Genomic DNA, 25,990 nt, shown 5'->3' with positions numbered 1-25,990 from the left:
AAATCACACATACTTCTTTAACAACCTCATACAAAATGGCAACATACTGTAAATAATTAATACAATGTCAATAAATTATTGATAAATAAAATAAATCTTATGTCTGTACAAGTTAAAGGTACTGTCAGTTGAAGACAATAAACAGATCTGAAGAAAAATAAATAAATGGAGCAGCTGAATGAAAAGAGTGAGGAGGAATCAAAGTCCGATTTCTTTTGGTGTATTAACCCTTTAAAAGACTAGTACAGGGGCATTTCTTGGCAATACGTTTAACACAACAAATAGGTTCACTTGTCACCACCTGGGGATGACAGAGCAGCAGTCAGAGCAGGAAGATATGCATTTGCGAGGTGTGAGTTGTGTTTTTATTTCCACTATCTGCATTTCTGTGCTTTTTTTCTTCCTCTCTGCAATGAGTAACGTCCAAGCCCTCCTCCCTACAGTTACATTTTGCACACAGTCACGGTTTCTGACCCAATTTATTCCAACCTTTTCTGGTTTTGTACTTCATGTTGCTTATTGTGCCTTCTTGTTTTTTTAATCCACTTTCTACCTTGCTGTTCTAGTGTTATCACAAATACTGTATTGTTCGATTGGCAGTGCTCTCTGCTCAAGGACACGCAGACAACACATTTTTGGCTATACAGAAACCCCATTTTACTACCATTTTTTAGAGCCACTGCATTTTTTAGCTGCATTACAAAAGCACAGTTCTGTTAGCCACAATCCCTTAATCCCTCTGAAAGGCTGGTGGAGACTGTCTCCATTGCTTACAAATTCCTTTTGTGTTGTTACCTTGAGGTCTGAACTCAGAGAACTGTGAGAAAGGAGCAGCTGCGGATGGAAAGACCTGCATTTCAAAACCACTTAGAGGCTTATAGCGCTGACACAACTGACATCTCCTCTCAGCAAACTTGTACAGCGCTGCAGAAGCTAAGCCAGATCTTGCAAGAGACCTCATCTTTGAACAGCCGTCTAAACAATGAGAACAAATGTGTATTAATGTGTTCTGATGTGTGAACCTCTTTATCTATGACTCAATGGCTCAATGGAAAAAGATTCATATAAAGACACATATAAAGACACTTCTGAAGTGATTTCCCAGCATATGTGTTCAGCCAAGCAAGTAAAAAAAAAGTCTGGCATTAGAGATGCATGTGCTACAGATATAAGCTAATATATTCCAAAAGATACCGTGCTGAATATGTACTGCAGGTCTGCTTTCAGTTCTCCAAACAAATATCTAAGCCCACCAAGACGTGACGTTTTCCCTTTGAGCCGCTCTCCTCCTACATTCCAAACCAAAATCTATTTGCTTATACAGTATGCAGCCAAATACAATGCCAACCACAGTGGGTTACAGTATGTTGTAGCGCAGATCTAGGGCCTCATTAATAAAAAACAATGTTTCAATTTAGGCTTGTTTTCATGGCACAATCATTAAAGGACAAAAGAAATCATGATTAAAACAAAACTGTGAATTGCATCTAGAGCGTTCACACACCTGCACACGTCATTTTCATCACAGAAAAGTGGAGAACGATGTATCGTACCGATTTTAAGCAGTTGTCCCTTTGGCTTGGATTTACACAGAATTCAGCATGAGAAGCTTTTATTTAGGAGTCTCCTGGATGCTGCCGGAGAGATTCGGCTGTTCCCGTGGTGTCTCTCGAGGCAGGTTGAGTCGTGATGCGTCAAAGAGCAAAATACCTTGAGGGTCTTTAAACGGTTGTTACATGAGACAGCCTCATACAGACACGCAGACAATTTATCTACCTTCACCCGCCAGGTCTCAGAAATATCAATCAAGACTGATATGGTCTGGTTCAGACAGCACCAGGCACAAAGATACACAGATGACACGGTCACATTCATGTACAGTGGATCACAAAACAGCACAATCTCCTGAAAGAGCCAATAACACTCATGACTGAGCTTTAGAAGTTGAACCACCAACTCTGAACCTTCATGTGGCGTTTTAGCTTAACGCTGGCCATCTTTCTCTTAACAATCATCTTCCATCCAATCTCTTCTCTTATAATAATCCCTTCCTCTATTTACAATCACTTTCTCCCTACTTTGATATTTTCCCTTCAACCACATGTCGCGGTTTCGATAATCTCAACAGATTTATATTGCCAGACCCCTGTCGCTGTACACAGAGTTGATGAGCGTGAGGAAAAGTTTCTGCGGAAAAATAAATTTGGGGATTCTTTTTTTTTTCCTTCTTTTTCTTTGTAGGGGTAATGTCTCCCTCGGCAACGAACAAGACTGCACTTGCACCAACCTCACTCACAACCGGACACGATCATAAAAAAGAAAAGAAAAAAGAAAACATCACAAGAGATTTCTTCTTCATCTCCAATGAAAAAGATACAAAATGTATAAAAATGTTATATACAGTTTTTTTTTCTTTTAGACGGATGTTGTCTGGATTAAGCTGACTTCTGCGTTTGAAATCTGAGGAGTTTTTGTCTTTAACAGTTTTTAGGTAGTAGAGGTGGTTGACTCATCGTCCAAAGAAACGACACAGATCATTGTAGGCGGTGGGACTTGAAAAAAACTTCATTTTATACAGTTCAAACCGCCCACGAGCCCTCTTTTATCCTCATGGGCGCTCTCTCTGTCTTACTTTCTTTCCAACTCTGTGTCTCCTCTGTCCCAAGTTTGTTTTTAGTCCTCCGATGTCCCAGGCTGCCCCAGCGGTTCAGGATCATACATGACCTTTGAACTTGTCCCTGGTGTTCCAAGCACTGTCACAATGCATAAAGGGATATAGAGGCTGTCATCAAGACTGTCCTTCACTTCTGTTGGCTCTGAGGTGAGGGAAAGGAAAATGAGTCATCGATATGTTTAAACAGCAACCTCTCTACTGATTGTAATTTCAGTTACAAATAATGATGACAATATACAGGAGCACAATTATAATGAGCTGTCAGAGGCAAGGAAAAAGAGAGAGGAGGGAGACAGACCAAAACACAAGACACAGTGGACGAGAAGATTAAGAAGCTGAGAGGGTGGAAGTGGAACAGAGGGTGCTGAGTATGGTTGAGATAAAAAGAGGAAAAGAACAATAAGAAAGGTGAAGAGATGGGTTGAAGAATGGAAAAGATCCCTATAGAGCGGCTGAGGAAGAAGCAATCAGGGGAAGAGAAAAGGGAGGAGATGCAGGAAAGTTAAAGCCCCCCAAAAAATTGTGTTTACAGAGGATCAAAGACAATGAGGAGTTAAATATGAAGCAGAAGATGTATAATAGAAAAGGGACAGGAGTGGAGGGTTAGTCAAGGCAGATTTATTAACACAGCAGGACTTACTCGGAGTCGGGGGAGACTTCAGATATGCTGTGGGAGGTGGCTGACTGGGACGGGGAAAGGGAGGGTCCGTGGGCGGAGCCATTAGGCCCAGGGTTAGAGGCAGCGGGGGGAGGAGTGAGGACGGAGGAACTAAAGGATGCCAGGATGGAGGACAGAATATCCAGGTGTTCGCTGGATGGTTGTCGACCCAGAGGGTTTGGATTTGAACCTGCGACCTGGGGGACAGTCTGACCAGGGTACCTACATGGAGGTGCGGAGTCCAGTCGTCCTCTGCCGTGAGCTGGGAGCTGCTCATGCTGAGGCTCCTCAGAGATCGGGGGAGGAGGGGAGGAGGAGGGAGGCTGGTCGGGGTGCGAGGGCTGGCGGGGAGGCAGAGTGCGGAGCCACTCCCGACACGGCTGAGCCTGGGCTCCACCTCCGTTGGTCTCCAGCTGCTCTCTTGACCTACTGCTCATCAGCGCCCCCGCTAGGTGCTCGCGGGATGAGGCCTGCCGCCGAGGTAACGAGTTCAGCTGCGACCTCGATCCGCTGAGGTATCCCTCCATTCCCGCTCCCCCGTTCCCACTCAAGTCCTCCCTCGAGGCGTGGACGCTACCGGTGTGGTGGTTGTCCAGTCTGTCCCTGGATCCTGCCAAGTTCTCCCTGGATGAAGAGGCTCTCTGGTGATCCAGACCCAGGCCCCCGAGCCCTGCTCCCTGCCCCAGCTCTCTCCTCCTGGGTAAGAGATCCAAGTTGTCCCTGGAACCCCGGGAGTCCAGTCGGTCCCTCGAACCCCCTACCGTTTGCCTCCCAAGTGGATCCCTGGACAGTTGCCTCCGAGACAGCGAGTCCAGTTGTTCCCTGGAGGAGTACCGGGAAGCAGGTTGAGAGAGAGAGCCGGAACCTCCACTGGCACCAGCCGTGGCAGAGTACATGCGACCGTACGAGGCTGCAGGAACACCCCGGTGACCCAAAGTAGAGGTTCGGTACCAGTTGAGCTCACTGGGGACCCGGCCCATGGTGGAAAGACCCTGAAGTGCTGGGGGACAACCGAGACGATTCTTCAGGATACCTGAGACAAGAACATAAGAAGGTGAGGCTCCATTAGAGGGGGAGATAGGACAAGAGAGTAAAAAGTGCAGAGGGATACAGAGGGGCCCTATGATTTCCGTGATGCTGAAAACGCGGACGGAATCACGGAATCTACACATGAAAACGGAATTCTCTTCGCACGGAATTTGCATATATTTTGTTGACATATTAAATAAACAATTTTTGAAAAGTGTAGAAAGGTCTCTACCTAAACCGTGGCCAAATGGCATTGTTAAACATGTTGCCTAGTAACCATACGTCCTCGAGTTTGTTGCGTGGGGAAAAAATGTCAAGCGAGTGGCTCCTGATAAGCCAACGGTGGCGAAAAAATTAAGAAACACTCAACTGACTGCTAAATACCGGGCTGAACAATACCCCAACGACTACTATGAGTCTGGACAACAACAGTTTTGTAAGTTTTGTCAACATACTGTTGACTGGGCCCCCAAAGACACATAACAAAGCTAAATCCACAGCGGGCAAATCCCTCCAGGTTACCATTGAGGCAACGACAAAATCAATAGATGCAAGGCGTGAGTTTGTGGAAGATTTTGTTGCAATGTGTGCTGAAGCTGACATACCGCTTGAGAAAATGAAGAGGATACGTCTGTTTCTTGTTAAACATTGCAAGCAGGGAGGCGCACTCCCAGAAAACGCCAGCAGCCTCAGGCAGACCCACCTGCCGCGGGTCTTTGACCAGCACATGCAAAAAGTGCTGCAAGAGATCCGTGGAAAGAAAATCTTCGTTGTTGTCGATGAAACCTCTGACAACAGAGATCGCCGTGTCCTCAACATTGTTATAGGTGAGCATCCAGTTAGCTTTTATTGTGATTTTTTTGTAGATGGAAAATACATTGTTCTGCTTACATGCAGGGGTCACTGATGATGATGGGTTAACACTGTACTTTATGGCTGTAATATGTAATTGCGTTGGCTTTCTGTCAGGCACATGACAGCATGGCTGCATAATGCATTTAATCTTTAATTTAATATTCATCAGTCCTACCTGTTACCTTCATGTAACTGTTATTTTTGGCCAGAGATTTGTTGAAGGTTTGGCTGAATTTTGGAGAATTCTGAATGTGCTTTGCTGAATATATTAACAGTTTAAATAAAAAAGCTGAATTGTGAGTTTGTGTAACTGAGTTTTTAAGGGTCAATACTGCTTAGAAGTGAAAGAAAACTTAGAAAAATCCAAAAGGGCTAAAAATAAATCCGAAAAAACGGAATTTGAAAAAAAACAAAAAAAAAAATGGATTTCATAGGGCCCTATTAAGGGTGAGGATGAAATCATCCCCTTCATGAGGGAAGAAGGGGATGAGAAGAGAAAGAAGTCATAGGAGGAAGAGAAGTATGTGTGTGATGTGCGTGTAAATGTGCTTTATCTATTAATAGGTTCACTAAAATGTCACTCATGCTTCCAGGCAAAATGAGGGATCTCCAACTTTGCCTGCATTTCTTACTCCCTCACTCTCAGTGTGTCTTTGCATGGGTGGTGCACCTTTGTATGTATTTGTACATATGTCAATTTTATATGTATGTATTCTGAGTATCCATACTGTTATGTACACATAAAATTGTCATAAATTTAGACCTTAACTGAAGCTATAGGCGTCCCAGGGTTGTTGAAGTCATTCTGTATGCATCAGGGCCATTCAGCTGATTCCAGCCCTTTATTGCGTTGTGTGGGTAAAAAACTCACACACCTCACACGCATGAGGTGCTCACAGTGTAAATCATGGTGTGTCGACCATCACATTATATTCTGACTCCACAACACTAAAAGTCTGGTTACTAATTAAACCAAAAAAAAAAACTAGAACATGAATTGTTGAAGTAAAACAAACAAAATCTGATTAAATGCAATGATATTTGTCGACTCTTCACATCATGTGACCTAGCACTGCTGTCACATGTTTACTGAGATAATTTAAATGTATAACAGACAAACTGCAAATGCAGCAGATACGGTCTCAGTTATTGAGCTGTGTTTTAATTGATGCTTTGCTGATTCCGCTCACACAGCTCACATCGCCTCCATCTTTCTCTTGGCAAAATGCCCCATTTTCATCCTGATGACTGGGGTTGCATCAGTCAGACAGGAGAGGGAGATCCAGAGATTTTTGTCAAACAATATGATAAAGACGATAATATATTTATAGTATACAGGCCAGACTGAAATCCAAAGATGCACGGCCAAAAAACGATTACACTTGATTATTTCAATCATATGACTTGTACATGTTCATAGCAACGAGAAGTCAGAGAGGAAGAAAAACAAAAACTATTTCTTACAGGTACAATACAAGTTTGTTAATCAATGTTAAATACATTGTTCAGAATTTGTAAATATTATTTTGTATGTTTATTATCTAACTTTTTAAAGGTAGGTTTCATCTTCAGTATCCATGTGCCATTGTCTTAATGAACATTTAATTTATGAGCAATGCTTAATGCATTATACATACGGGAAGGACAAACCAAAGATTAGAATATTAAAAGCAAATCCCAAATGTTAGTGTGCCCTTAGATTATATGTATTTGTGTTTCTCTCACCCTTGCGGTGCCTGTGTGGCTGGGTGAGGCCGTTCTCGTCCCCACTGGTCAGCGCTGCGTCAGGCTGGTTGTTGTTGGCAGCGTCCTTGCTGTAATCTGCCCCCAGGGGGCGCTCTGAGCCCCACTTCTGAAGGCTGTGCGTCTCACAATCTTCCAATGCTGGCCAGTAGGACAGAAGGTCATTACCATCCAGATCTGTAACACACAAAAATAATTAATACTTTCTGGTTACTCATTAAACCTACATTGTGTAATTTTTTGAGTCGATTCTTAGCAAAAAAAACAACTTTGTTCTTTCACAAATATGTGCTCATTCATGTGTAATTACTTCCACCAACTAATCAAAGTATTTCTCGTAAGCCATTTAGAATCATTCAGAATACATACGAGCGAGTCGCACGAATGACGGCAGCCATGTAGCACCTCCATCTTTAAAATACATTAGCCAAAGAGGGACATACCTCCGCCTTTCGCCCTTTTACACCTATTGGCACCGTGAAGAATGCCAGGGGGAGGTTACTCGCCAAGGAAGCGAAAAAGAGAATTAAAACGACAACGCGACAGCCAAAGCAACAAGACCAAAGTTAATAGTGGAGTGGCTAGAACAGCTGCGTGTAAACGATGGAGATACTTAAGAGCTAATTTTGGGTTCGGCCACCGTAGGACTTAAAACGCGATCGGAATGGGAGAGGCTAGAAAGTAATATTCAGTTGGTTGTCATATACAATTTCACCGCTAGATGGGAGAAATTCTTATACAATGTAGCTTTAAAGCTGTTTTATTACACATCCATGTTGTCACGTCAGGTCATGACTCTATTGACCAATGACCTTTGATGAAACACCAGTTAACACAAGATATTAAAGGCTGCATATACAGTATGCACTTATGCCTCATATTCATCCTTTCAATTTCAAGCATTGTGCTTAATTTTGTAGCCACTTGTGCATCCCAACAAACACAAAACAGATGTCTGTATAAAAAAATAGCAGGTGTCAGCAGACAAATAGCATATGTTCATTATGAAATAAGCCAGCCAGGGCTAATTAAAAGAGACATATTGGTAGAGAATGTATCAGACTAGTGCAAATGTTCTATGAACCAGTAAGGTTCATGGTCTTAATGTGTATAACACTCAATGGTGCCATTTAACATGTTAGTTTGCTCTGTGACGACATCAACCCTTTAGGCCAACCAAGTGTCATTTGGAAAATCACACTACAATGTGTCACCCACATGTTATCAAGATTTAATCAGTGTTGTCATTAGGGCTGCAACTAAAGATTCCTTCCATTATCAAACTGTCAAGATTTCTTTCAATTAAAGTCGATCATTAAAGTCCAAAAATAGTAAGCCCAAACTAAGTGACGTCTTCACATTGCTTGTTTTCTCAGCTCAACCCAAAGATATTACATTTCCAATTATATTTTTGCTTGATAAATTACTTGACAATTCAATAATAATCAAAATTATTGCAGAATCATTTCTGTCTATCAATAAATTAAATAATAATCATTATTCATTCCAGCTATATAATACATGACGTTGTTGCACCATCGATGTTAAACAGTTGCTTTGACAACCACATATTGTAATTGTTGTAAACTATGTAACATCTTTTTAAAACATGCAACAACAAAAGGTTATACAAATCCATTTATTGTTATTGTTTTGTCTTTTTCAGCTGTCTAGTAGTTAACACTTACTCAGTAAGGCATATTCCTTGCACAGTCCTCCAACACTGGCCAGTTGACGGCTCTCCTGAATCAATGAGGGCTTTAATGCTTTGACCACAATCTTCGAACTGTGACCTTTCAGTAAAAAGCTGCTCCGGTCCTTCAGTTTGACTGCACTGATGAATTGATTGGACTATACTGGCCATCTGGATCCTGACAGCTTTGGTCCATGTTTTACCCTGAATAGGGTTCATGTGATCCAGATGGCTTATGAAGCTAATCATTGATTACTTATATGGATTTGCACATCTAGCCTTTTCTCACAGTGAAACCTTTCACAAAGCACTCTATATGCATGACATTTATAGCACTTACTTTAAAGTGCATACACTTATTTATTATGCATACATTTATTTCATGTGTAGCTGAAGAAAGAAGGTATTGATTAATGACCACTGGCACTGACATTTTCACTTGTTGTATGTGTGGTGTTTGTTTGTGCCTACACATGTATGTTTCTACATATCTGAGATAAAAGAGTAGTGGACTTTCTTCAGCTGGGACCTACATTGTTTGACTCTGCTGGCTGGCAGGGGCCTGTCTGTTTTCACCCCATACTTGTGTTTGTTTCATCCCACAGACCAAAGACATGCAGGCCAGGTTAACTGGCTACTCTTACTATAATTGCCTGAAGGTGTGAACGTGCGTACATTTATGTTATGTATGTTATGTTTGTCCAAATATGTTATCCCTAGAGACCTGTCTCACACGATGTGAGGTGGGATACACTGGCCACCATGACTCTGCACAGGTTAAACATGTACAGATGATGGATGGATGGGGGCCTAAATTAAACGAAAGTATTAATGTACCAAAAACCTATCTTCCAAACAATCATCAGTTTGCTTATAGACTCGAATAAATCAAGTGTCCTTGAGCAAGACACTTAAACATTACTGGCTTTATAACTGTGAGAAGAAATGCCTTAAAAATCACTTGGAAATCACTAAAGTGCTCATCTACCTTTGGTGCCGTTGTGGGTGGGCTCTGTGAGCAGACGCTCGCTGTGATTGGAGCGTTTGAATCGCCGCTGGATGCGCCCACGGAGTCGGACGTTGTCCTCGCTCTCAGAGGAAGGAATGGAGAGACTGCACTCCTCCTCCATGGAGAGGTCTGAGTCTGAGTCTGAATCCTCACCTGGAAGAAGAAGGAGAGAGAGGAAAAGATAGAAAGGAGCCAGAGAAGAAACAAGTGAAGGGAAGGAAAAAAAGAATAAAGGGTTGTTATTGTGATGTAAGCTTAATCTTGAATGAAATGTATATGGAAAGTGAAAACAAAGGAAAGAAATATAGAGAAAAAGGGGTGAAGAAATGGCGAATGTGTCACTACTGCTCGTGAAGAGTGTGCGTTTGTGTCCATGGTTGTGTTTGAGTGTTCACCTCCGTCTCTGTGGAACATGGCTACATCCAGGTCTGTTGCTCCGGTGTGGACGATGTTTTGTTCCAGAGTCTGACGAGCCAAAAGATTTTCTCTAACAGGCAAAAAGGAGAGAAGTGAGGAGGACACACACACAGAGTTTACTGTATAAGCAGTCACACAGGCCGATACAGATTAAAAACACACACACACACACACACACATACACACACACACACAGACACACTGCGTTTCACTATCTTTGTGGGGACCCGTCATTGACATAATGCATTCCCTAGCCCCTTACCCTAACCTTAACCATCACAACTAAATGCCTAACCTTAACCCTTACCCTCAACCTAACCATAACCTAATTCTAACCCTAATCCTAAAACCAAGTCTTAACCCTCTAACAGTCCTTTGAAGTTGTGGGGTCCAGCATTTTGGCCCCACAAAGCTGTCCGGACCCCACAAGTATACTGTATTCCTGGTTTTTGGACCCCACTAATATAGTTAAACAAGAACACACACACACACGCGCACACACACACACACACACACACACACACACACACACACACACACACACACACACACACACAGAGCCATAAAGACACCAACAGTAACTCTCAGAGTACATTAGTGTTACTCCACATACACTACAGTACATTGTTCCATCCAATCTTCTTCATCTTTACCCCACTGACCCACAAAATGCATGACAGGGTTTTTGTTAGCGAGGGAATTTTCTCCCTGAAGCAACTTTATCCCAAATCAGAATCACAGAGAATCAATCAAACCTGACAAATTCCTTCTGTACATTGTTGGTATGCCAATAACAGTCATGGTGTGGACATTTTTCCATCCATATTCATTTCTAGCTTGTTGGTAAAAGTTGTAATGTGTGTGTGTGTCCACATTATGTGTGTATGTGTCTGCGTGAACTTTTGTGTATTTATATACCTGGCCGAGCTGACGGAGGAGATGGTGGAGGTTCCCAGAGTGATTCGGTGCAGCCCGCTCTGCTCCAACAGAGATGCGTTGTGATAGGGGTTCTGAGCCTGAGCACACACAACAACAACATAGCCCTTTATCTTTAATTGATGAAAAATAAAAACATTTCCTCCCTCATGATGCATTTTGAACATGGGAAAAAGTGCATTAAACCATCTGTACTTACACCCCACATACTGCACTAATTCATCTTAAGGACTTCTTTCTAACACTGAGGTTTTCTATCCATATCATAAGAAAAAGAGTACTTACTATAATAGGTAGTTAAAATTTAAGAACCTTGTCAAGACTTTTTTTAGCATTAAAAAACAACCCCAGTGATATTTTGCTATAGCTTCACGAGACTCGTGGGAGTGATTATAGTTATTGAGTGCTGACCGGAATATATAAAAATAAAAAGGAGGCAAAGCTAGTGGAGCAGAAGCTAGCCTGGAAATGGGGCACGATTCCAGCTTTCTGTATTAGGCCACTGTAGTTATAAATAATGTATAACACAGTATGAGTCAGATAGGCGAAAGGATGCTAATAGGTGGTCATTTGTGTCTAATAGTAGTTTTGGGAAGCTACAGTCATTTTGCCCCAGATGACTCAGTAAAGGATAGGAAGAGCTTCAGAGATAATGGGGTTAAAAGGGTGGAATGAACTACGTATAAACTAACACGCCTTTTGACACACACACACACACACACACACACACACACACACACACACACACACACACACACACTAGCAAAGAGGACAGATAATGTGGGGGGCTAAAGAAAACAGGTCTTAGAGAGCAGTGAGCTATGAACTAAACACACACAAGTTGATAGAGTGAAGAAAAGATGTGAAGACAGGATAGGGTAATGCACACACACACACACACACACACACACACACACAAGCACACACAAAATAGGCACTGCACAGTGCTTTTATTGAAGTGGGCTAAAGAGCGGGCAGGGCTCCACTGGTCGGTATGTATTGTTTTATCTGGGTCAGCGACAAACCCTGAAGGCAGAAGTAGAGAGGAAAGGGAGGACAAAAAAGATGGATGGATGGATGGATAGAGGGAAGGGGGAATGGAGGATAGAAGGGCTTTTGTGTTGGTCTAGTAATGGACACAGTGAGAGTGCTATATAAAAGATAATACTGTAGAATAAGACATAGTAAACAGCTTTGGAAAAATGCAGCAGGACGATTTACAGCCCCACATAAGGGTCTTAGATTCACCCTGCAAAATTGCTATTGTGCAATAAGGACCATCATATTATGATATGTCATAATAAAATTTGTTCCCAAATTAACAAGTCATGTAAATGATTAAAAAAAAATCTTTATTTACACAATGTGCTATGTGAATGATTGCATATATTAGTAATGTCAGTTCAGACCAAGATACCAGATGACATAAAAACTTTTATGTTCAGCAGAGACGAGCTGCAGCAGTACAAATACCCAGTCGGAGGATGTACGTGTGTATAACTCACGGTGTTCTGTGGTGGTCTTGGTGGGTCTTCTCCAGGGCTCTTCTTACCCAAACAGGCTACGCTCCAGGCCTCCTTAACCTCTGAGTTGAACACAGTGAAGACCAGCATCACCGACAGACCCTGGGTAAGAGATACAGATACAAGTTTGAGGTGCTAATCTGAGTTTTAAGATGTCTTTTCCTTTGGACACAATCTAGCTTGTTATTCTTTTTATTTGAGCAATAAAAAGTAACTATTATTTGGCTAGTATTTTGGATGAAAAACATTATAATTAACACTATTAACTGGATGGAAGTTGAATGAGTGCTAGAGTAAACCAACATTTATTTATGTGAACAAATACTTTCGTTCACACACACGTTCATACCTGCACTAGACAGAGGACATCGAATATGTAGTAGAAAGCCAGGATGCTGTTGTTCACAGCCATCAGACCACATAGCCAGGTGGAGGTGGCCACCAGCAAAAGCAAGAAGGCATTGCGAACAGTAGCACTGGAGAGAGAAACAAAGAGGTCAGTGGGGGAGAAGGTTAGAACATGAGAAGTACACTAATAAAATACTGTAGGCTTACATACAGCATACAACATAATGGAAATATCTGCAGTTCTTTGGACAGACAACATCAACATGTTGCATCTCTACACGTACAACTTGGATGTACAAGATAATGACATGGTTAACCATTGCCCTAATAACAATACATAACATTAATTGCCCTGCTGGCTAGTTAAGTAGCTCTTTAGTGAATGTATATATATACTTTTTATACTTTTACTTCTGATATCACAACAATGTGGTCATTATACATTTATGTATTATTTGCACACAGCCAATTCTTTATTGATGCCCATGATTAGAGTAATGAAGAAATTTAGAGACACAACAAGACACAAAACACAAGAGAGGCAAGGCTGACAGGAAGTGAGAACCAGCAGGAAAAGGCGATAGTAGAGAAACCAAAAGATAAATACTGAGACGGAGATGTGGGAGCAAGACACCACATAGCTAAGTGATTTCCTTGTGTCGTTTATGCTCATATGCTTTGATCAATAACAAGGCCTGACATGATCATTGTCTATCAAATCAACATTGAGTAAATGAGACAGATAGAGATGTATACTTTATAGTTGTATAGCCTTGTTGAGATTGTTCGCAGTTACTTTGAATGTATGTTGTATGTTCAATTTTTATTTTTCATGCTTCAACTGGGAAAAGCTTCTTTGAAGACAGAAGTCTTAAGTCACTAGACCATCTTTATACAGTACCTCTGAAGCCTGATTTTCCACCAAAACATGATAAGTACAGTAATAAAAGAAAATAAATAGCCAACAAAGTAGCCTTTTGAAAGTGAGAAGTCATTTTACAATGGTGGGTGGGTACTTACATGACAGGGAGCTTCTTGGTCTCCTTCTGAGAAGGATTGCAGGACATCTTGGCTACAATCATGAAAATGCCTCCATTCATCTGGATAGAGGGAAATCAATACAAAAGGTAAGGCAACATATTGTAATGCATTTCAGCTAATCCAATAATGCCCTTAGAAACATCTGTGATGAGGATAAACAGATGAAACAAAATCAATCTGGATAAAATCGTCATCTATGAGGGAAAAAAAGGTAAATGTATTAAAGACCAAGCCACTTAAGTCTATGAACTGCTCTGTTTTGGTTCCTTTGCTTAAACAGTAAGAAGTAAGAAGAAAGTAAGAAAATAGACAAATCAGTGAATGAAAGAAAAGTAACCGCTGAATAAATGAATTATTACAAAAGAAGGCACAACAGAAGGACGGAAAGAATAAAGGAAATAAATACAGGCATGAATAAAGTGAATAAAAGTGTATAATGAATAACACTGATTACTGACTACACTGCATTGAGTTATTCATAAGCATGATAAAAACCTGGCACAGCTTCCTGTCTAAGATGTTGCAGTGAAGTTGTAAAGTGTTGGCTTTATGTTAGTAGCAAATAAAATGATGGTGTAGCAGAGTTCAAGCGGGTCGTCTTTGTAAAATTCCACTTATGACTGATGATATGATTCAGCTATTTTTGGGAGGGTAACCAGCCAACGATTCAAAGGAAGGGAAGAAGGAGCAAACCAAGTTTATGCACATTTTTATTTGAAGACAAGTTTACCTTAGGATGATATCAAACTAGTAAGCAGAGTTAAGCTGATTTGCACTAGGTGTTATGAATATATAATCTTTTAAGGGGTAACAAACCTGGAATCAGTGTTCCTCTGAAAACCATATGAGCTGAACACTCATCAACAGTATAGCCTACGATTCCCTATCACATCCCTGTTCACACTATAGTTTTTACTCAAGTTTGAGTGCATACATTAGCATTAACATTAACTACAGCATATCAGAAAGACAGGGAGACAGTTACCAGTATGACGATGGCTATAGGACCGGCAAAGCTCCAGATGAGTTTGTCATAGATGGAGATCCAACAAAAGTCTGGGTTCCCATAACCCTCTGGGTCCAAACCCACCGCCAGGCCTGCAGTGCAGAGACACACAGTCAGATGACTCAGGAAGAGAGGAGCAGTACAGTATGTGACAGCATGTAATTATCTGAATGACAGTCGCAGGAAAGGTCACAGACATAGCAGAACACATCCCAGTCAATGTTAGGTATTCATCTTCTTAATCATTAGTTCTTTTTAAAATACTAATTTCAGATGACAAAACATGATTTTGAAGGTATTCAGCTCTTTGGAAATAGTGGCTGTAAATGTGATGAATACATTGGTGTGCCTTCAGAGATGTCTATATATGTTTTCAATATATTTATCAATTCCCAGTACTGATTTATATCATTGATGCATCGGATATATAACTATCTAACATTATATTAGTCAATGTTGTAACAATTTTGTATTTATTCTACACTAATATCTACCTGATTCTCTCAGGTTAGAACAAATGTATCTTAATAAAAACATTATTTTAAATGAGCCTGCAGTTTTTCAGGTATCAAGTTATTTTTTATTTATCCACGCAACCAGACTACATCTCCATGATGCCAGAAGATCCTGTCAAGGTTCTGACAGTCGTGGCTATAAAGATTTTTTAAATTGAATAGCAAAAGTAAGAGAGACAGGAAGAACCTAAATAAAGACGGACAGACAGATTAAACACCTCTGAGCCGGAGGAAGAAGACATGCAGCCTGTGTGTGTGTGTGTGTGTGTGTGTGTGTGTGTGTGTGTGTGTGTGTGTGTGCGCGCATGTGTGCTTTACTATCTCTGTATTAAAATGTCACAGAAACCTGTTTAATACAAGTGTCAATAGGACACCTTATCTACACAGCCAGACTCATTGCAAATGTGTGTGTGATGTGTGTGTCTGTGCACATACATGACCATGTGATGTCATGAATGTATACATGTGGCAAGGACATGTTTGACTGTATGTGTAAATGGATGCATTGATATGTTTCTGATAAATATCACAGAGATCTTATGTGTCTGTGTGTGTATGTGTGCGTCACCTGTGATAATGGCGGGCACGCCCCAGCCGATGGCGTAGTAGAACCTCATGGCACCATAGTTAATGTTGCGTTGCTCGGTCTGCATGCGGTAGATATGAAGGCCCTCCACGAACATCCAAGCAAACGTAGACATGAAGAAGTAATGCAGGAGAATGGCGACGACTGTGCAAAGGAACTGAAGGGGAAGAGAAAGACAATAATTAAAGGAAGGAGAAAGAAGCAAGGGAAATATTGCAGAAAGAATAGAAAGGAATGAGAGGAGAAGCAGGAAGGAAGCAAGGGAAGGAGAGATAAGGAAAAAAATGTGAAGAAAAGATGGTGAGAAAATAAAAACTATAATCGTTTTATAATCATATTGATTTTTGTCTTGACAAGCAACCAACAAGCCTCTCAAAATTACAACACAGCAAGTGTCAGCGATGAAGAAACAAGCATTCCTGATTTAATTACCAACATGACTAATGAACAGAGTTTATGGAGGCGTGTTAAAGTATGTCTCCAGGAAATATGCAAAATACTGATATGAATGTAAATTAATGTTGTTAATGTGCTGAATTATAGTAATAACACTCAAGATCAAGAATTCTTAACTACGATTATGAGTACACATAGTATAGAACACCCTAACAAGTAATGTGGTTGTCATAACAGTTATGTGTGTCAAAGTCTGAAAGCGTTTATGTAACAATATATTTAAATATTGTAATATTTACAAGAAATTAAGATAATCCTAACTTGTTTCCTGGTTTTAAGGGGAATGATCAGCTCAGTTGAAGCATATTTACTCCAATTGTAAATGGTAAATTGGTAAATGCAGTGTTTCCTTTAGGATTTTTTTTAGCAGTGGGGGCAGGTCTGTTGTGTTGATAAACTACATCAACACAACAGTATGTGGAGTTAAACTGTTCGGGCCCAATAACCTCTGAATAGTTCTAATTGTTGTTAAATTGCAATGTGAGTGGTAGCCAACGGGTGGTGCATTATGTCGGCAGGATCATTTAAAAGGCAACCGCGACAACTGTGCGTCTGCCCTATTTCTGATAGCGTGGCGGAAGAAATTTTGCCATGGCGCACCGCACACAATAAAATCAACATAGAGGAAACACTGAAATTAATTGTTTATAGCGCTTTTCTAGTCTTAGCGACCACTCAAAGCGCTCTACACTTGAGGCACCCACACACACATACCATACACACATTCATACACTGGTGGCCTTGGCTCCAATACAGGGTGCCCCCTGCTCATCAGATTAACATTCACAGCAATTTGGAGTTCAGTATCTTGCTAAAAGACAATTTGACATGTAGACTACAAAGAGCATTTCTATATTAATAGTACATATTATGAATCATACTATAAATTTAGAAGAGATATTGATAAAATGTCAGCTTGGTCCATGGTTGATTTATTTATCTTTAGAAATATTTATAAAACAGTAATGATGGACATGGAAAACTTTGTCTTTATTGCCATAGATGACGCTCTAAGAATGCTGAGAGGATGTCAAATCAGTGCTAAAAGATGGTGTAATCTGCTAAAACATAAATATCTGAGCTCCATCCAATATCATGGTTTAGATAGATGGTTTCAGTATATTATCAGGAATAAATCCCAGTATTTTTTGTCAGGGCAGATGATTCCAAATCACTTTTGTCAGTTAAGTGATGCTGTTTGGTTTGGCAGTAATGCTGAACTTCTCCATGAATAATGCAGAATATTAGCATTTTAAGCCTTCTGAGAAATTACCCTCAGGCTGCATTCAAGCATGTCTGAAGTGGTTTATTTGAACTCTGGGGCCTTCCGTCTGTTTTGTTTAACCAGATGAGAAAGATGCCATTCAAACTCAAGTGGCTCTGAAATACAGCATCTACACATCTGAAAGAGCAAGTCACCATCTTCTAAGAGAACAGTTGAGCTGTTTGTCAGAAGTAAAAACCAAATCTAAACCAACAACTTGAAAATGCACGGGTTTGTGAGTTAAAATTGATGGCTGCTGACAGCCATCTTTCAAAGCCATGCTTTGAATACCAAGTATAACGAATTTAAGTGAGAACAAATGGTATGGTATGATTTCTTCATGTGTTCTTAACCTATATAAACACCAGAGAGGAGGATTAGAGCTTAAAAGGCTCAAGATGTCCATCCTGTTGTGGCTTAAAGTGATGGTTTGGAGTATTTTCACCATAAGCTGCTTTGCACCTTGACCTCGAGCCAAACAACCCCCTATAAGCTTTTTTCCCTTGTTATAACGTTGGTCGAGTTAGCGTTATCAGCTGGTTAGCTTAGTGCAGGCGCTAATGGATCCACGTTTGTATCTCGTAAATTACCCCACTAATAATGCCCGGAATGATACCAAACTTCTACAGTAGTACAAATAGTTTCTGTACTTATAAAACGAGGCATTAGAAAGTTTGTAACTACACCAGAAGTATATTTAAATAACACTTGCCTGATGGATACTACTGCGCTATTGCGCGGTAGCAGCCGAGAGGAGCGGTAGCAGTCGATAGGAATATCCATCAGGCAAGTGTTATTTAAATATACTTCTGGTGTAGTTACAAACTCTCTAATGCCTCGTTTAGTACAGAAACTATCTGTACTACTGTGAGGGCCATCTGGAACATTATTCACAATTACCTCACATACACACTAGTGAAAAATTATACTCTCACATACTATACTGAAACCTCACGCACACACAACTGAATTGCTCATAAACACTACTGAAAACACTCTCACGCGCAACACTGAATCGCTCTCATATACACAACGGAAACGGGAATTCACTCTCAATAATGTATATGACAATGTTTTAGTATAGCACGTGAGTGTGTTTCAGTATTGTTAATGAAAGCGTTTCAGTAGTGTTTATGAGAGCATTTCAGTTGAGTTTGTGAGCCCGTTTCAGTATTACGCGTGAGAGGATTTCAGTTGAACAGGAAAGTGATTCAGTGAAACAGTAAAGTGGCTGGGAAAAAATCCCTGTCCAGGATTTGAACCAGGGTCTCCCACATTAAAGTTGATGATATTACCCATTGAGCTATTCAAATATTGTAGGTTGCAGGTGATCTTGCAATTTATGTATCTAAACAGGCCTTGTCTTTCTGAATTAATGAGTCATTGGCTTATTAGTTCCTATAAGAGCTCTGTTTTTCTGAATTAAGGATGAATTCAGAAACAAGCAAAACAGTTTCTTAAGTGGCTGTATTACCTCAAAAACTTAGAAAACATTGTGGAATACTTGGTTGCACTTTTGCAGTCGTCCCAGATTTTAAGGTTAAAAGAAGCTCAGTACAAATTCCAGCCAGAGATGATAGAGAAATAGAAGCAGCCATGGCAGGAATACAGCCAGATAATGAATTCCACACTCCCACACACACACACACACACACACACACACACTGCGAGCACTAACATGCTCTTCCAAGCATGATGCACATAAATTAGAGAACATATTGTTCAGCTATAAGTAAACAGTCCCACTGTAAGAGCCGTACAGTTGACAGTGTGGGGGATACAGCTTAATTAATTGAATTTTACGCTGAGTGAGCACGTATTTGCAGTGCCCTCTCTCTCTCAAGACTTGCTGCTCTTTAAACACACACATACACATTTGTGATATAGATATGTATATATTAGAAAAAGAGAACGTTGTCAGGAGAGAGGAAGGAAACATAAGAACATAAGGGCAGAGGAGGAGGAAAAATGTAGGAAGTATTTAGCATAATAGGAAGAGGACTTACAGTAAACAGAAAGCAGCAAAAAAACACACACGTGATGTACAGGGGCACAAAGTGAGCAGGACAAAGCAATACAGAGGGTAAATAGTAGAAGTAAAAGACAGAGATGTCTTGATATATTCTTTAGAGCTGCACCAGTGAAGGAGGACATAGGCAGTTTCCAACTACTAGCCACAATTTGGAGGTGAGTACACCTTCAAATCTGCAAAACGTGGCTAAAAATGAGACAATTATGAGGTAAAGCAAATGTTTGCTCATTCACAAAGCTGCAAGTTGGAAACTGGAGGAACGGCAAAGAAGCTAAAGACATTACATAATGAACATGTTAAAAGAAACACAAGCCCACAACCCCCCACCAGTATTTACCTGTTGTTCAGTGTGATTGACCCCGAGCAGAAACACCAGCTCCGACAAAAACATGGCCGCAGCTGTGTTTGAATGGATGCTTCTGGTGTTGGACTTGAGGCCTCGGAGGCATGAGAGCACCAGGACAGTGAGGAGGAGGGCCAGCATGGAGACGCACAGAGAAGAGTATGTGACCACGGCCAGCGTCTCCAGATCCCCCTCCAACTGCTGCTCATAGAGAGATACGTGAAGGGAGAGAGGGTATTATTGATGTACATGTATATAATTTTGGTGGGAGTAGATGAAAATACTTTTTTTTAAATATCAATATCCAAAAGAATCAGGAAATGTAACACTGTCCAACTGCACAGAATAGCAGCTGGTTTGTAATGCTAAATATTAAAGGCTTCTAAAGGATTGAGAGAGGCAAAGGATCTCTGTATTCAAACTATTTAAACTACAAATCATTTCATTGATGAACAAGTCTCAAGGGCAACAAGCGCACGTTAACACAGGCGCACCTACATAATAAGCTGTTTTAAATTTAAAATGTTCAATGCCTTATCGTGCTGATGTGACCGAGCCCGACCCGGATTTAATTCTCTGGGATTTCAAACTTTTACACCGACTAAATACAGCAATTACCAGCTGAGATGTTCAAATGATAAACGAAGGAAAACCGACACAAAAAGCAAGATCATTGATAGGAGATGTACAATTAATCCACTACATGCCTCATTATGACAGAGAGGTATATTAATTAAATGATTATAAATATGTGGGATATATATATATATGCGGGTAGTTTTCACTGAGGGATCACTAACCTCTCTGTGTGAACTGTCCATCAGCACGCCGAAGGTGCCCAGTCTCTGGCACTGACAGCGGACATGTGAGATGTTCCTGTACACCACCATACAGTCCCTGACTGTCCAACAACCTCCTATCTCATACCTGCAGAGAGAGAGAGAGAGAGAGAGAGAGAGAGAGAGAGAGAGAGATAGAGAGAGAGGAATAAAAGATGTGCATACACAAAGACATGAAAAAGACTAACTGTATCCTATGTGCAAAAATATGTGTGTTTATGATCCATCAACATTAGCAGGACTAGTAAAGTAAACAACATTCCACATTTGCAACTTGTATGTAAGTCTAGAAGTGTGATTTAATATTTGCAGTTCCGAGGTCCTGATATTGGGCATGCTGGCTCACTGGCATGGCTTACTTGGACACTTCATGGAACTGAACCATCATTATTGTTATTAGTTATAACAAGGGTGGTCATAAATCCAGAGCCAGAAAGTCAGATATTGAATATATTACATACTTGGTGGGAATCTCTTGGCACCTCACGATTCGATTCCGATTCAGAGGCTAACGATTTGATTCTACACCGATTGTCGATGCAACAATTTTTTTATGTACATTTCCATGCATGATTTAAAAAAATATACATATCAATCTAAGTTTGCTACTCAGAGTTTGCTAATCACTTCCTAGACAAAGCAGCTAGACAAAGCTTAGATTTTGACATATATTTGTCACACACAAGTTTAAATGAAATGTTTTGTCTACTGAGGTTTTTATTTTGTAGTCATTCCATTCTTAAGCCTTAAACATGCTTGTTGAAGTCACCTTCTCTCAGTAATCTTCCATGTCTCAGAGGCTCAGTCATGTTTAAAGGTGGATAATTGGCTTCTTAGAACATGAAACATGAGGTGGTCAGATGTCATGTGATAAAGTAGATGAACAGCCTATATGTGTTTTGCCTAATTATTTTATTTATGTCTTATTAGATCATGTGTATATATATAAGGGCTGTCAATCGATCGAAAATTTTAATCTAATTAATTACATACTCTGTGATTAATTAATCGAAATTAATCGCATACATAATTAACGGTGCCTGAACCGATACTTTTTAAGAAAGTAAAAAAAGAAAAGAAAAAAAAAGGGTACTAAACAACAGTTGGTGACATTAAAGAACGGCTTGTTTATTGCTAAGGCCATATGGTCAAAATTAAATGATTTAATAATAATGTATAACAATAACTTATTTCACTAGTAAATTGCTGTTGAACGACACAAACAACAACCAGATAGGAAAAGGACATTTACAATAACTTCAAATGCACCACGAGGCTGTAGTTTACCAGTTTCATTGAACGCACCGTCTGTGTTGTTTCTCCGACGGCAGCTGCAGATTGTTACATACCGGTGTTGAATCCTCTACAGTAAAACACAGTCAAACTTTACACCGTTTAGCGTTAGCTGTCAGCATTTTAACCGTGTTTAATCCAGCTACTAGCTAGCAGTAGGCTAACGTTAGCTTTTGTTGAGTATAGTGTTAATTAGCGTCACATGCAGCGGGGTTTGTGTTTCCTGTATCGTCTGTTTCAGAGCATCAGAGAGAAGCGCAGACATATCAGTGGCACCAGATTTTCATCTGTATGCAAACGTCAATATGGAATGGATTAATCTGCGTTAATTTTTTTTAACGCGTTATTTTTTCTCAGATTAATTAATCGAAATTAACGCGTTATTTTGACAGCCCTAGTATATACCCCCAAAAAAAATGTCTTCCTTTTGGCCATTTTTGTGTGTTTTTTTTTCTGCACTCTTGCCTAAACTCTAAGTTGTTGTCCATTATCCCATCCTATTTCAGTCACTCTGTTTTCTGAGTTGTACTTGTCTGGAGACTTGTAAAAAAAAAACAACAACATATATATATATATATATATATATATATATATATATATATATATATATATATATATATATTCATATATTTAAGTATACATTATGAAAGAAAGAAAACAGTTTACAGAAACTAACAAATATATATCGGTACTGAATATATATAGATATATATCTCAAGAGTCTTTATGGCTATGAGGTCTAAGGACTGCTGATTAGTTTGTATGTATTGTTGCATTTCATCAACTTTAAACAGAGGTTTTCTGTTACTGAATTTACTTTTGTGAATGAGAAATTTTGCTAAGATAATGAAAAGATTTATGATATATATATATATACATATATATATATGTATATATATACATATATATGTATATGTATATATATATATATATATTATTAACTTATCTGCATCGAGCATCGAGCAGCTGTTTGCTCCCTGTGAATGTGTTTCAACACTGCACCATACAGATATGTACATTCATTACACAGATTTACAACATGTAGAGGACTTAAAACATAAAAAAGTGTAATGCATTCAAAATATACATATATCATAATCATACAAGTATTAGCCATAAAAATAGTGTGAAGTTATTGAATTTCAGTTGTGTAAACAGTATCAATACAGTGTGAGTATCAATACAGCCCTAATGTACAGTGTGTGTGTGTGTGTGTGTGTGTGTGTGTGTGTGTGTGTGTAGGAATATATAAACAAGTGTAATCTGTACTCACGGACTGCTGTGGTTCCATTGCACACACAGTGGCTTGCTGCGATTGGCCGTCTCCAGCAGCTTGAACTCAAGCAGGATGGGCTGGTCTAAGTTTCCGCCCACAAACGTCTGGTTGTTGTAGACAGAGATACTGACCACTGGGGAGTTCATTACCGGGTGTCTGGGAAGCCTGAGGCAGAGAGAGCGCAGAGTTACCGTACATCTACTAGATAAGACAGAAAGCAGAGTTTGATGTCCTGGTAAGGACGGTAAAAAACGGCAAAGACAAGGTGAGCAGAAAGGAACGAAACTGGTATACTAGACATCAATGACTGCTTCCTGACATCTATTAAAAACTGGACAGTTTGTTACTTTGTAATTAAGCCCAGAGGTGAGGTGAGGACGAGGCATTGGAGGATAGGGGGAGAGAGAAAAAGAGGCAAAGATACCATGATAGAAAGAGAGAGAGAAAACGGATGACAAGGACGTGATATTGGAAATAATGCTGAAGCAATTAGTCTATATTAACTGACAGAAAACCAATGACAATTTGATCATAAATTTATTGTTTAAGGTACTCATCAAGTAAAAATGAAAAACATTTCTAATTCCAGATTATCAAATGTGAGGATGTGCAGCTTTTTTGTCTGTTTCATATAATTGTAAATAGAATATTTTTGGGGGTTGGTCGGACAAAATGAGCAATTTGGACCAATTCATTTTCCCTGTTTTTTTCACATTTTATAGACAAAATGCTTAATGGCATTTCTTATAATTTTTGGATTTCTTTTTTAATTCTGGCAAGTTGCTGTTTATGATTAAAGATAATGGTATTCTGAGAAGAATGTGTTTCTAATGATTTGATGCTCCTGTTATATAAAAGCAATTTTGGTTTACTGTTGCTTAAGATACATGGGTTATCTGGATTTCTATATCCTGTTGCTTCCTTCCTTAGAGTGTTCAGACAGCTGCTGTAATCAGATTGTTATTGTTCTAAGTGCGATTGATTCCCACCTCACTCCTCGTCGGTCTGTGTGGTACTTGGGAGGGAGGGCGCTGCCCAGACTGCGATATATCAGCATGATGACGATGGTGATGGGAGGCTCTGGCATTGAAACAGTGCGTCTGGCTGCAGTGTATTCTCCTGTCTGATTGGCTGAGATACTGACAGCGGCAGGAGCAGTGTTCTGAGGGGCCAAGGCTGAAATGGAGAAGTCTGTGTGAGTATATCCTCTTAGTTTCAGCAATTTACACGCTCAAGCCATTCATATGTGTGTGCCTGTTCTTACACTCTTTCTCTGTCCGCTCCTTCTCCTTCCAGTTGTGTTGCTGTTGTTGCTGTCGTTGTGGCACCAGGGCAGCAGGGGGCAGTAACACATGGGTGTTGGGATCCCACAATGTCTGGCCGCGAAACAGGGTGGTGTGATAACGTGGGAAACGCCGCCGCACATGGGTCTGGTTCTCCACACGGTCCAGGTTCATGACTGACAAACAAACAGGCAGCAATAAACACACATGAACACACAACTTTGGAAACAACATAAGTGGCAGGTGTTGAGGAATTTGCAGAAAACGTAAACAGGAAAATGTTATTGACCACTTAATTATGAGACCTTGCTATACTATCGTATTGAAGATTTATGTTTTAGGTCAATACTGTAAGATAAATGACTATTACTGTATTGGATAGTACAGTTGAGCACACTATAATTAAAAAAATGATAAAGCAACTATTATCTTGGTAACATTTAACAACATAATGTACTGTATACCCCACACACACACACACACACACACACACACACACACACACACACACACACACACACACACACAAAGCATCATGGGACTTGTAGTTGTTAAATGCTAACCTGTCTTTTATCTTTGTTAAAATTATGAAGTGCTCAATTTTTACATGCCAGTTCAGTAGTAACTACCTATTTAATTATTAAGATCGGCAGCAAACCTCAATAATGTATAATGTTCCCGGTACACACATTTCGGTACTTACTTAACTGGGCCAGTTAAGTAACATCCTGATGAACATGATTTGGTGCAGGGCCTTCTTCAGGGTGCTTTACTTAAAACACTGATTCACCTAAATGCCTGCAGAATATGCTAAAAACATTTCCTGAAAAAAGTGCAGACTTTTACAGTAAACCAGTTACTGTTGCTTCATTATTTATTATACATTTAGTTTCTTTGCTAAATACAGGATCGGCAAGTTGAAAGTGATTTTTTCATTGCCTCTTCACTACTCCCAGCATCTGACATTGTGAGAAACTGTTAAAGTTAGCTATTTTTCCACTGGAAGAACAGCACCCTTATCCTGTTTTTTGCCATTAAGCATTGAAGCAGATTTCTTGCCATGTCTGACCTCATGTCACACAAAGTAAACTGCTGAATAGAGGACACTACAGACCGACATTAATCGATCCACCCTTGTGTTTATGGTAATAATACTAATGTCTCAAAATTA

The 25,990-nt window shown here is 40.0% G+C and overlaps 1 protein-coding gene across 1 annotated transcript in view; it reads right to left on the bottom strand.

Annotated features, from left to right (window-relative positions):
• Positions 1-2,424: 2,424 nt before the first annotated feature.
• Positions 2,425-25,990, bottom strand: part of celsr3 (cadherin, EGF LAG seven-pass G-type receptor 3) — a 107,032-nt gene continuing 83,466 nt past the window's right edge. The window contains exons 22-37 of the mRNA XM_078254553.1: positions 24,801-24,995; positions 24,526-24,712; positions 23,534-23,701; positions 20,929-21,055; positions 20,123-20,329; positions 16,016-16,190; positions 14,912-15,024; positions 13,906-13,985; positions 12,887-13,013; positions 12,520-12,639; positions 10,997-11,094; positions 10,057-10,148; positions 9,641-9,814; positions 6,942-7,136; positions 3,315-4,365; positions 2,425-2,816 (exon numbers count right to left, since the gene is read on the bottom strand). Of these exons, the coding sequence (XP_078110679.1) occupies positions 2,789-2,816; positions 3,315-4,365; positions 6,942-7,136; positions 9,641-9,814; positions 10,057-10,148; positions 10,997-11,094; positions 12,520-12,639; positions 12,887-13,013; positions 13,906-13,985; positions 14,912-15,024; positions 16,016-16,190; positions 20,123-20,329; positions 20,929-21,055; positions 23,534-23,701; positions 24,526-24,712; positions 24,801-24,995 (3,137 nt within the window). The 3' untranslated portion in view covers positions 2,425-2,788. The remainder of the gene's footprint in view (positions 2,817-3,314; positions 4,366-6,941; positions 7,137-9,640; positions 9,815-10,056; positions 10,149-10,996; positions 11,095-12,519; positions 12,640-12,886; positions 13,014-13,905; positions 13,986-14,911; positions 15,025-16,015; positions 16,191-20,122; positions 20,330-20,928; positions 21,056-23,533; positions 23,702-24,525; positions 24,713-24,800; positions 24,996-25,990) is intronic.

Source organism: Sander vitreus, chromosome 7 (assembly GCF_031162955.1).
Source record: "Sander vitreus isolate 19-12246 chromosome 7, sanVit1, whole genome shotgun sequence".
NCBI lineage: Eukaryota > Metazoa > Chordata > Actinopteri > Perciformes > Percidae > Sander > Sander vitreus.
Note: the sequence above shows the minus strand (reverse complement) of the source record. Positions and strands in the feature narration are given on the sequence as shown.